Source organism: Oncorhynchus mykiss, chromosome 21, assembly GCF_013265735.2.
Source record: "Oncorhynchus mykiss isolate Arlee chromosome 21, USDA_OmykA_1.1, whole genome shotgun sequence".
NCBI classification, from domain to species: Eukaryota; Metazoa; Chordata; class Actinopteri; order Salmoniformes; family Salmonidae; genus Oncorhynchus; species Oncorhynchus mykiss.
Window position 1 is genome coordinate 3,003,118 of NC_048585.1, and position 12,200 is coordinate 3,015,317.

The following is a 12,200-nucleotide window of genomic DNA, read 5'->3' on the forward strand; positions in this document are numbered from 1 at the left end:
AGTGTTCCTACTGTATCCTGTTAGAAGTGTTCCTACAGTATCATGTAAGAAGTGTTCCTACTGTATCCTGTTAGAAGTGTAACAAATTCCTACTGTATCCTGTTAGAAGTGTTCCTACTGTATCATGTAAGAAGTGTTCCTACTGTATCCTGTTAGAAGTGTTCCTACAGTATCCTGTTAGAAGTGTTCCTACAGTATCATGTAAGAACTGTTCCTACTGTATCCTGTTAGAAGTGTTCCTACTGTATCCTGTTAGAAGTGTTCCTACTGTATCCTGTAAGAAGTGTTCCTACTGTATCCTGTTAGAAGTGTTCCTACAGCATCCTGTTAGAAGTGTTCCTACAGCATCCTGTTAGAAGTGTTCCTACTGTACCCTGTTAGAAGTGTTCCTACAGCATCCTGTTAGAAGTGTTCCTACTGTATCCTGTTAGAAGTGTTCCTACAGCATCCTGTTAGAAGTGTTCCTACAGCATCCTGTTAGAAGTGTTCCTACAGTATCATGTAAGAACTGTTCCTACTGTATCCTGTTAGAAGTGTTCCTACTGTATCCTGTTAGAAGTGTTCCTACTGTATCCTGTAAGAAGTGTTCCTACTGTATCCTGTTAGAAGTGTTCCTACAGCATCCTGTTAGAAGTGTTCCTACAGCATCCTGTTAGAAGTGTTCCTACTGTACCCTGTTAGAAGTGTTCCTACAGCATCCTGTTAGAAGTGTTCCTACTGTATCCTGTTAGAAGTGTTCCTACAGCATCCTGTTAGAAGTGTTCCTACAGCATCCTGTTAGAAGTGTTCCTACTGTATCCTGTTAGAAGTGTTCCTACAGCATCCTGTTAGAAGTGTTCCTACAGCATCCTGTTAGAAGTGTTCCTACTGCATCCTGTTAGAAGGGCTGTGGTGTCTGGACAGATAGATGCATACCGTCATGTAATCAGCTAATGAACGTTTCCTTCCTTGAAAGCATATTACCACACACATTTTACGTGTCAGAAAGTGGATGCCTCTATTTAGTCAGCTAATGAACGTTTCCTCTCGTGAAAATGGTAAGAGCGTGTCGCCCTGTGTGGATCCAGCGTGTCGCCCTGTGTGGATCCAGCGTGTCGCCCTTTGTGGATCCAGCGTGTCGCCCTGCGTGGACCCAGCATGTCGCCCTGTGTGGATCCAGTGTGTCGACCTGCGTGGACCCAGCGTGTCGCCCTGCGTGGACCCAGCGTGTCGCCCTGCTTGGATCCAGCGTGTCGACCTGTGTGGATCCAGCGTGTCGACCTGTGTGGACCCAGCGTGTCGACCTGTGTGGATCCAGCGTGTCGCCCTGTGTGGACCCAGCATGTCGCCCTGTGTGGACCCAGCATTACGCCCTGTGTGGACCCAGCGTGTCGCCCTGTGTGGATCCAGCGTGTCGCCCTGTGTGGACCCAGCGTGTCGCCCTGCGTGGACCCAGCATGACGCCCTGTGTGGACCCAGCGTGTCGCCCTGTGTGGATCCAGCGTGTCTCCCTGTGTGGACCCAGCGTGTCGCCCTGTGTGGATCCAGCGTGTCGCCCTGTGTGGATCCAGCGTGTCGAACTGTGTGGATCCAGCGTGTCGAGCTGTGTGGATCCAGCGTGTCGACCTGTGTGGATCCAGCGTGTCGACCTGCGTGTGCCCCTGTTCATTGACATCAGCCGCCTCATTGGAAGCGCATGCAGCCCATGCAGAGCCAACATAAAACTGGAATTACCCCGTAGCCGTCAAGTCTTTCAGTCATAAATCACAATTACAATGGCCAATTAGAGCCTGCCTGTTCCATTATCGTTTCCTCTTCACGTCTAATTCTAGGATGCTGATTCAATAGAAACGTCTGGTTAGCTTGTCATCGTCATGCCTGTTTTATAACGACGCGGTTGTTGTTGTTTTTCCACCTTCATCTTGTTTTTTGTTGTCCTGGAGCCATGAGAACCGTCGTTGTGAGAACCGTCGTTGTGAGAGACGTTGTTATGAGAACCGTCGTTGTGAGAGCCGTCGTTATGAGCACCTTTGTTGTGAGAACCGTTGTTGTGAGAACCGTTGTTGTGAGAACCGTCGTTGTGAGAATCGTCGTTCTGAGAGCCGTTGTTATGAGAACCGTTGTTAATGGAACCGTTGTTATGAGAGACGTTGTTATGAGAACCGTTGTTATGAGAGCCGTTGTTATGAGAACCGTTGTTATGAGAACCGTTGTTATGAGAGCCGTCGTTGTGAGAACCGTCGTTGTGAGATCCATCGTTGTGAGATCCGTCATTGTGAGAATCGTCATTAGGAGAACCGTCGTTGTGAGAACCGTCGTTGTGAGAACCGTCGTTGTGAGAGACGTTGTTATGAGAACCGTCGTTGTGAGAGACGTTGTTATGAGAACCGTCGTTGTGAGAGACGTCGTTATGAGAACCGTCGTTGTGAGAGCCGTCGTTGTGAGAACCGTCGTTGTGAGAACCGTCGTTGTGAGAGCCGTTGTTATGAGAACCGTCGTTGTGAGAGACGTTGTTATGAGAATCGTCGTTGTGAGAACCGTCGTTGTGAGAGACGTTGTTATGAGAATCGTCGTTGTGAGAACCGTCGTTGTAAGAGACGTCGTTATGAGAGCCATCGGTGTGAGAACGTCTCTCTCTCTCTCTCTCTCTCTCTCTCTCTCTCTCTCTCTCTCTCTCTCTCTCTCTCTCTCTCTCTCTCTCTCTCTCTAAGTCTATTCACGATATCCTCTAGCTCCTTCCTGCTGCTTCCTAAACTATGTCTAACCAACACTGGGATGCTTTCCCTCCCCTGTCACAGCCTCCCGATACTCTACAGGCGTGAGGCACAGGGGCACATGTATCCCATGTCACATTTCTCTGGCACACGCCAAGCGATAGATAACCCCTCACATCCAGAAATGATCAGTCATTTACCTCAAAGGAATATGCAAATGGATGTACATAGCGTGTATCTAGTTCCTTCCCCAAACACCCCAGTAATCGTATTAAGGCGGCTGCGACAGCCACAGTACTTACTCTAACTTGTTTTTTTTAAAACCCGCACCGCATGTTGTCTTTGACTAAGATAAGGAGTGGATCAAAAACACTTGATTTTGCCAAGGCTGTGATAAGGCGTGTAGAATTTACAGGCGCCTGAATTTACAGGCCTCCTACTATGCCCACAAAAACACAAGTCTAATCTTCCCGCTTCCTGGTTTTTATAAATAAGAGATTTAGTTTCTTCTACACCTGACCCCTGCGGGCACTGCCATTGGGCCAAATTGTCAATGCGCCAATCACACGTCATGATACTGCCAGTCTCCCAGATTAAGGAAGCTAGTCTTAAAGGAGCAGATTATGTCTTACTTCTGCAGGTGATGTTTATTGAAAACACAATAGAAAGCACAGTAACAGTGTTGACAGTAGAGAGCCGGGAATTCGGCATGGACTCAGTGAAACAGAATGACATCTGTCCCGGGTTGGGAACGTCTCTGTCTCTCTCTGTGTAAACCAGGGCTGTTGTTTTTAAAAGGGAAACACAATGACATCTGTCCCGGGTTGGGAACGTCTCTGTCTCTCTCTGTGTAAACCAGGGCTGTTGTTTTTAAAAGGGAAACACAATGACGTCTGTCCCGGGTTGGGAACGTCTCTGTCTCTCTCTGTGTAAACCAGGGCTGTTGTTTTTAAAAGGGAAACACAATGACGTCTGTCCCGGGTTGGGAACGTCTCTGTCTCTCTCTGTGTAAACCAGGGCTGTTGTTTTTAAAAGGGAAACACAATGACATCTGTCCCGGGTTGGGAACGTCTCTGTCTCTCTCTGTGTAAACCAGGGCTGTTGTTTTTAAAAGGGAAACACAATGACGTCTGTCCCGGGTTGGGAACGTCTCTGTCTCTCTCTGTGTAAACCAGGGCTGTTGTTTTTAAAAGGGAAACACAATGACATCTGTCCCGGGTTGGGAACGTCTCTGTCTCTCTCTGTGTAAACCAGGGCTGTTGTTTTTAAAAGGGAAACACAATGACATCTGTCCCGGGTTGGGAACGTCTCTGTCTCTCTCTGTGTAAACCAGGGCTGTTGTTTTTAAAAGGGAAACACAATGACATCTGTCCCGGGTTGGGAACGTCTCTGTCTCTCTCTGTGTAAACCAGGGCTGTTGTTTTTAAAAGGGAAACACAATGACATCTGTCCCGGGTTGGGAACGTCTCTGTCTCTCTCTGTGTAAACCAGGGCTGTTGTTTTTAAAAGGGAAACACAATGACATCTGTCCGGGGTTGGGAACGTCTCTGTCTCTCTCTGTGTAAACCAGGGCTGTTGTTTTTAAAAGGGAAACACAATGACATCTGTCCCGGGTTGGGAACTTCTCTGTCTCTCTCTGTGTAAACCAGGGCTGTTGTTTTTAAAAGGGAAACACAATGACATCTGTCCCGGGTTGGGAACGTCTCTGTCTCTCTCTGTGTAAACCAGGGCTGTTGTTTTTAAAAGGGAAACACAATGACATCTGTCCCGGGTTGGGAACGTCTCTGTCTCTCTCTGTGTAAACCAGGGCTGTTGTTTTTAAAAGGGAAACACAATGACATCTGTCCCGGGTTGGGAACGTCTCTGTCTCTCTCTGTGTAAACCAGGGCTGTTGTTTTTAAAAGGGAAACACAATGACACCTGTCCCGGGTTGGGAACGTCTCTGTCTCTCTCTGTGTAAACCAGGGCTGTTGTTTTTAAAAGGGAAACACAATGACATCTGTCCCGGGTTGGGAACGTCTCTGTCTCTCTCTGTGTAAACCAGGGCTGTTGTTTTTAAAAGGGAAACACAATGACATCTGTCCCGGGTTGGGAACGTCTCTGTCTCTCTCTGTGTAAACCAGGGCTGTTGTTTTTAAAAGGGAAACACAATGACATCTGTCCCGGGTTGGGAACGTCTCTGTCTCTTTCTGTGTTAACCAGGGCTGTTGTTTTTAAAAGGGAAACACAATGACATCTGTCCCGGGTTGGGAACGTCTCTGTCTCTCTCTGTGTAAACCAGGGCTGTTGTTTTTAAAAGGGAAACACAATGACATCTGTCCCGGGTTGGGAACTTCTCTGTCTCTCTCTGTGTAAACCAGGGCTGTTGTTTTTAAAAGGGAAACACAATGACATCTGTCCCGGGTTGGGAACGTCTCTGTCTCTCTCTGTGTAAACCAGGGCTGTTGTTTTTAAAAGGGAAACACAATGACATCTGTCCCGGGTTGGGAACGTCTCTGTCTCTCTCTGTGTAAACCAGGGCTGTTGTTTTTAAAAGGGAAACACAATGACATCTGTCCGGGGTTGGGAACGTCTCTGTCTCTCTCTGTGTAAACCAGGGCTGTTGTTTTTAAAAGGGAAACACAATGACATCTGTCCCGGGTTGGGAACGTCTCTGTCTCTCTCTGTGTAAACCAGGGCTGTTGTTTTTAAAAGGGAAACACAATGACATCTGTCCGGGGTTGGGAACGTCTCTGTCTCTCTCTGTGTAAACCAGGGCTGTTGTTTTTAAAAGGGAAAGAAAATGACATCTGTCCCGGGTTGGGAACGTCTCTGTCTCTCTCTGTGTAAACCAGGGCTGTTGTTTTTAAAAGGGAAACACAATGACATCTGTCCCGGGTTGGGAACGTCTCTGTCTCTCTCTGTGTAAACCAGGGCTGTTGTTTTTAAAAGGGAAACACAATGACACCTGTCCCGGGTTGGGAACGTCTCTGTCTCTCTCTGTGTACACCAGGGCTGTTGTTTTTAAAAGGGAAACACAATGACATCTGTCCCGGGTTGGGAACGTCTCTGTCTCTCTCTGTGTAAACCAGGGCTGTTGTTTTTAAAAGGGAAACACAATGACATCTGTCCCGGGTTGGGAACGTCTCTGTCTCTCTCTGTGTAAACCAGGGAAATGTGTTCCATCACTCAGCGGCTGTCACAGAGAACTATCTCTATCTGACTGTGGAAATGTGTTCCATCACTCAGCGGCTGTCACAGAGAACTCAACCACTCTCTTTATCTGACTGTGGAAATGTGTTCCATCACTCAACGGCTGTCACAGAGAACTCTCTATCTGACTGTGGAAATGTGTTCCATCACTCAGCGGCTGTCACAGAGAACTCAACCACTCTCTTCATCTGACTGTGGAAATGTGTTCCATCACTCAGCGGCTGTCACAGAGAACTCAACCACTCTCTTCATCTGACTGTGGAAATGTGTTCCATCACTCAGCGTCTGTCACAGAGAACTCTTAGTCAAGAGAACCTGGGGGTTTTAGAAATATATGTATTTTCCCAGTGACAAGGCACATATATGTATATATAAAGAGAAGTTTCTTACTCTCCTCATCTCCTATAAAGAAAAGCCTTTGTGGTCCATGTAAAACACGTAAACAATGGTTGCCTTGAAATGTCCTTTAACCTGGTGTCTGTAAATCTCTCTTGTCTCGGCTGTGTCCTCTTCCTCTCTCACCTTTGACCTGTGTGTGTGTGTGTGTGTGTGTGTGTGTGTGTGTGTGTGTGTGTGTGTGTGTGTGTGTGTGTGTGTGTGTGTGTGTGTGTGTGTGTGTGTGTGTGTGTGCGTGCGTGCGTGTGTGTGTGCGTGTATGCGTTCATGGTTGTGTACGTTTGTGATGCCAATTCTTCACAACCTGTCTGCCAAACCAAAAAGACAAACTATTCAAGGCTGGTACTACTTTATATATTCCAGTTGTTCTAATTCCGTGATGAATATGCATAAACATATATATTCCAGTTGTTCTAATTAATTTATGAATATGCATAAACATATCTATTTCACTGTTGAATGTATATTATTGTTTACTAGCTGTTGTCCAATGACCACTAACTATGTTGTAACCCACTCCCTCTTCAACCAGGGTTGAGTGGAGCGTGTTGGGGAATAATCAGGATTAGTTGGGTAACATGATATGATATGCTTATGAGTTATTTCTCATAAGAATGTATTTTGTTGTACTATAGTGGTGGCCATTGGCAGATATCTATTCTATGTCAAGACTAAGTTGCATGGGCCGCAGAGAGGGGAGAGGTCAAGGTGTCATCATGTGTAAACATATCTTTTACTCCACTGTGTCTGTGTGCCAGTCACTCCCTACTTTTCCCATCGGGGAGAGGAGGATGGCAGTGTCTGGAATCATTCTATGCACCCCGTGAGCTTGTCCAGGATTGGTTGTATTTAGAATTGGTTGTATCTAAATGATAATTTGATATATGCCTGTTGATATGGAGGATTGGTTTATGGTTCTGAGTTTGAGAAAATAACATAGTTTAGGAGACAAAGCTGAACAATAAATTATGTCTATGCTGTCTGACTATGTGTGTCTTTTGCTATTAAAGGATCTCAGTTACAATGTGTGAGGGACTCTCAGAGAATTCATTGATAGACACTGAATTGATCTGAGAGTCACAGGGTTGTGATAGAGCTCATATAATTAAAATATGGACTTTGATAACTAACTCTGACTTGTGTTGTGGTTTGCTCCCATGATTTGGTAAATAGAGGAAATTTCCACGACAAGCGTGGTCTGTTTTAGTAGAAGACAGCGTTGGGTCGTTGTATCTTGGTTTCTCCCTTGACGAAGGACATGCTGACTAAAACACGTCACGAGTTTCAAACTTGGTGTTCTATTGATTAGGTTAAGAACCAATTCTTATTTACAATGACGGCCCTACCACCGGCCAAACCCAGACGACGCTGGGCCAATTGTGAGCCGCCCTATGGGACTCCCAAACACGGCCGGATGTGATTCAGCCTGGAATTGAACCAGGGTCTGTAGTGACGCCTCTAGCACTGGAGATGCCGTGCCTTAGACCGCTGCGCCACTCGGGGAGCCGATCTTACATAACTTACATAAAGGCATTTGAAACTAATTACATGACGAGTGCCTTGGTCCTTTTTTAGTTGTTTTGACTTCTATGGTGTCAACAGGTGGACGTGAATTCAAGGTTGTTTTGTTTTGTCTTTTCCGTCTCTCTAACCTTTAATCTCTAACCTTTAACCTCTCTGTGTTTTCACCAGACCTGCTGGCCGTGCCCAAGCACCCCTACGCTGCCATGGAGAACTGGGGTCTGAGTGTGTTTGTAGAGCAGAAGATCCTACTGGACCCAGAGGTCTCATCCTTCTCCTACCAGATGGAGCTAACCATGGTGGTGGTTCATGAGATCTGCCATCAGGTATAATACACTATGCTAGGCTAGCCTATGCTAGGCTATGCTACACTTCTCCTACCAGATGGAGCTAACCATGGTGGTGGTTCATGAGATCTGCCATCAGGTATAATACACTATGCTAGGCTAGCCTAGGCTATGCTACACTTCTCCTACCAGATGGAGCTAACCATGGTGGTGGTTCATGAGATCTGCCATCAGGTATAATACACTATGCTATGCTAGGCTAGGCTATGCTACACTTCTCCTACCAGATGGAGCTAACCATGGTGGTGGTTCATGAGATCTGCCATCAGGTATAATACACTATGCTATGCTATGCTAGGCTATGCTACACTTCTCCTACCAGATGGAGCTAACCATGGTGGTGGTTCATGAGATCTGCCATCAGGTATAATACACTATGCTATGCTAGGCTAGGCTACGCTACATTTCTCTTACCAGATGGAGCTCATTATGGTGGTGGTGCATGAGATCAGCGATCAGGTATAAGATACTATGCTATGCTAGGCTAGGCTATGCTACACTAGGCTACATTACTATACAATACACTAGGCTATGTAATGCTATGCTACGCTAGGTAATTCTATACACTACACTTTTCGTACCATCAGGTACAAAACACTACTGACTAAACTCATGCCATCTTTAGGGCCCGGAGTTGTTCCTTACTTGAAACCATGGGTTCTTAATTATACCCTGTAACTGAGGGGATGTTTTTCTGATCAGGTCACGTGGTAAAACACTCCTGGCTCTTCGTCACCACAGCAGAGTAGGGCTTCAGTTATACCAGGCTCCTTGATGACAATAGGATGAGGGCTGAGTGTTTGTGTTCTACTCTGTTGTCCCTGGGTCCTCTCAGACAGGTGCCTGAATGATTCTCTGGGTTTACATCAAAGACTCTTTCTCTCTCTGTCTCTCACACACACACACACACACAAAACACACACACACACACACACACACACACACACACACACACACACACACACACACACACACACACACACACACATAGAAAACACACACACACATAGAAAACACACACAGACACACACACACACACACACACACACACACACGTATAAACACACAAATACACACCCACACAGTCCATTAGTTTGTCTAGCAGAGGAGAAAGGCTGATAGAGATCAGAAGGGTTTTTATGTATATCAGTAACAAAGAGGACTGCTGCCGTATCCACAGGTTAATGAAGGCTTGACAGAGATCAGAGACTCACATCTGGCACAGTCATTATAGGTAATGGAAAAAACCCAGCTCCATGTTTCTGCATAAATATACCATTAGTGAGATGCAGACCGTAACACATTAAACCCTCTGCGTGCGTTCTAACAGTCAGTAGTTGTTGTGATGATAAATTAAAAGCACCACCCCTGTAGTTCAGACAGGTGATGTTTTCTTTCCAAATACACCCATTCATTCATTTTCAATTAGACTTATTTGAATCACAATAGTCCACTCACTAAGATCGCCACCCTATTTAGACCAATGAGAAAGAGTGTTCCAAACCTCTCCGCCAATAACAGCTCGTTTTCAGTTTTCCCCTCCCCAACTCAGACCACTCCCAGACACTCTTAGCTAATTTCTTGCTTGAGAAATTGCTCTTTGCTAAAAAGCTATTTTTGTTGAAAACAATCACAGTAAGGTAATGAATTGTTACCCATAAAATGATTTGATATTGAGATAAAAACGGCTGTGCTGGAACTTTTGATAAATGAATTTATTGTAATTGTATCCAAAGGGTACAGGTGAACACTGCATTGGGTACTGTTAGTCCTGTTGTTTAATCGTCCATCTGATTGATGTGTGTTGGGGTACAGGTGAACACTGCATTGGGTACTGTTAGTCCTGTTGTTTAATCGTCCATCTGATTGATGTGTGTTGGGGTACAGGTGAACACTGCATTGGGTACTGTTAGCCCTGTTGCTTAAACCGTCCATCTGATTGATGTGTGTTGGGGTACAGGTGAACACTGCATTGGGTACTGTTAGCCCTGTTGCTTAACCGTCCATCTGATTGATGTGTGTTGGGGTACAGGTGAACACTGCATTGGGTACTGTTAGCCCTGTTGCTTAAACCGTCCATCTGATTGATGTGTGTTGGGGTACAGGATCACATTATGTCCCCTTTAAAACTCAGCTCTTTCCATTCAACTTGAATTTGAGCCATTTCCCCCACGTTTCTTCCTCTGTCTAGGACACTGAAACACTCCTGCACTGTTCTGCTCTGTTCTGTTCTGTTCAGACTCAGCACATTGTCCTTAGAGGGTTTATAGGGCCAGGGTTACACAGTCTGACAGGATAGGATACACACCAAGCACCAACCGGCATCTACACTGGCAGATTAACACCCTGGGGTCCTATATATATCCTGCCCGAGTCCCAAAATGGCACCCTTTCCCCTTTTGTAGTGCACTTCTTTAGAACATGGACCATAGGGTAGTGTGTAGTAGGGAATTACAGTAGGGTGACATTTAGGACACAGTGTACTGTATATGTCCTGGCTTCAGCTGATTGGTCTATTTATCTCCTCATTATAGAGAGAACAGATAGTTGGAGAGGAAATACCGTTTAACACATCCTCCTGCTGCGCTCACACTGTAATTAGACATCTGGACAAAGCCTGAACACACACACACACACACACACACACACACACACACACACACACACACACATACACACACACACACACACACACACACACACACACACACACACACACACACACACACACACACACACACACACACACACACACACACACACACACACACAGCCTCATCCGGCAAAACAGGTTTTCTCTCTGCTGTGTCTGGCTCCTCAATGGACCATCCATTGCTGGACCACACTCTGTTTTGACCGAGAATCTCCCTCTCCCATCTCTACAGCTCAAAGCTGCTCTTCTCCCCAGTACTGAGTATCAAAGCTGCTCTTCTCCCCAGTACTGAGTATCAAAGCTGTTCTTCTCCCCAGTACTGAGTATCAAAGCTGCTCTTCTCCCCAGTACTGAGTATCAAAGCTACTCTTCTCCCCAGTACTGAGTATCAAAGCTGCTCTTCTCCCCAGTACTGAGTATCAAAGCTGCTCTTCTCCCCAGTACTGAGTATCAAAGCTGTTCTTCTCCCCAGTACTGAGTATCAAAGCTGTTCTTCTCCCCAGTACTGAGTATCAAAGCTACTCTTCTCCCCAGTACTGAGTATCAAAGCTGCTCTTCTCCCCAGCTGTCTGTTACAGTACTGAGTTTCAAAGCTGCTCTTGTCTCCAGCTGTCTGTTACAGTACTGAGTATCAAAGCTGCTCTTGTCTCCAGCTGTCTGTTACAGTACTGAGTTTCAAAGCTGCTCTTCTCCCCAGCTGTCTGTTACAGTACTGAGTATCAAAGCTACTCTTCTCCCCAGTACTGAGTATCAAAGCTGCTCTTCTCCCCAGCTGTCTGTTACAGTACTGAGTTTCAAAGCTGCTCTTGTCTCCAGCTGTCTGTTACAGTACTGAGTTTCAAAGCTGCTCTTGTCTCCAGCTGTCTGTTACAGTACTGAGTTTCAAAGCTGCTCTTCTCCCCAGCTGTCTGTTACAGTACTGAGTATCAAAGCTACTCTTCTCCCCAGTACTGAGTATCAAAGCTGCTCTTCTCCCCAGTACTGAGTATCAAAGCTGCTCTTCTCCCCAGTACTGAGTATCAAAGCTGCTCTTCTCTCCAGTACTGAGTATCAAAGCTGCTCTTCTCTCCAGTACTGAGTACCAAAGCTGCTCTTCTCTCCAGTACTGAGTATCAAAGCTGCTCTTCTCTCCAGTACTGTTCGTATCAAAGCTGCTCTTCTCCCCAGTACTGAGTATCAAAGCTGCTCTTCTCCCCAGTACTGAGTATCAAAGCTGCTCTTCTCTCCAGTACTGAGTATCAAAGCTGCTCTTCTCCCCAGTACTGAGTATCAAAGCTGCTCTTCTCTCCAGTACTGAATATCAAAGCTGCTCTTCTCCCCAGTACTGAGTATCAAAGCTGCTCTTCTCTCCAGTACTGAGTATCAAAGCTGCTCTTCTCTCCAGTACTGAGTATCAAA

The 12,200-nt window shown here is 45.9% G+C and overlaps 1 protein-coding gene across 2 annotated transcripts in view; it reads left to right on the forward strand.

The window, feature by feature from the left end:
• The window catches only part of LOC110499725 (thyrotropin-releasing hormone-degrading ectoenzyme-like), a 417,686-nt gene that overhangs the window by 183,231 nt on the left and 222,255 nt on the right, over positions 1–12,200 (forward strand). For both annotated transcript variants that reach the window (XR_005038456.1, XM_036956614.1), the window contains exon 4: positions 7,974–8,128. Coding sequence is in view for 1 of the 2 variants with exons in the window: in XM_036956614.1 (XP_036812509.1) it covers positions 7,974–8,128 (155 nt within the window). In the remaining variant the exon portion in view is untranslated. The remainder of the gene's footprint in view (positions 1–7,973; positions 8,129–12,200) is intronic.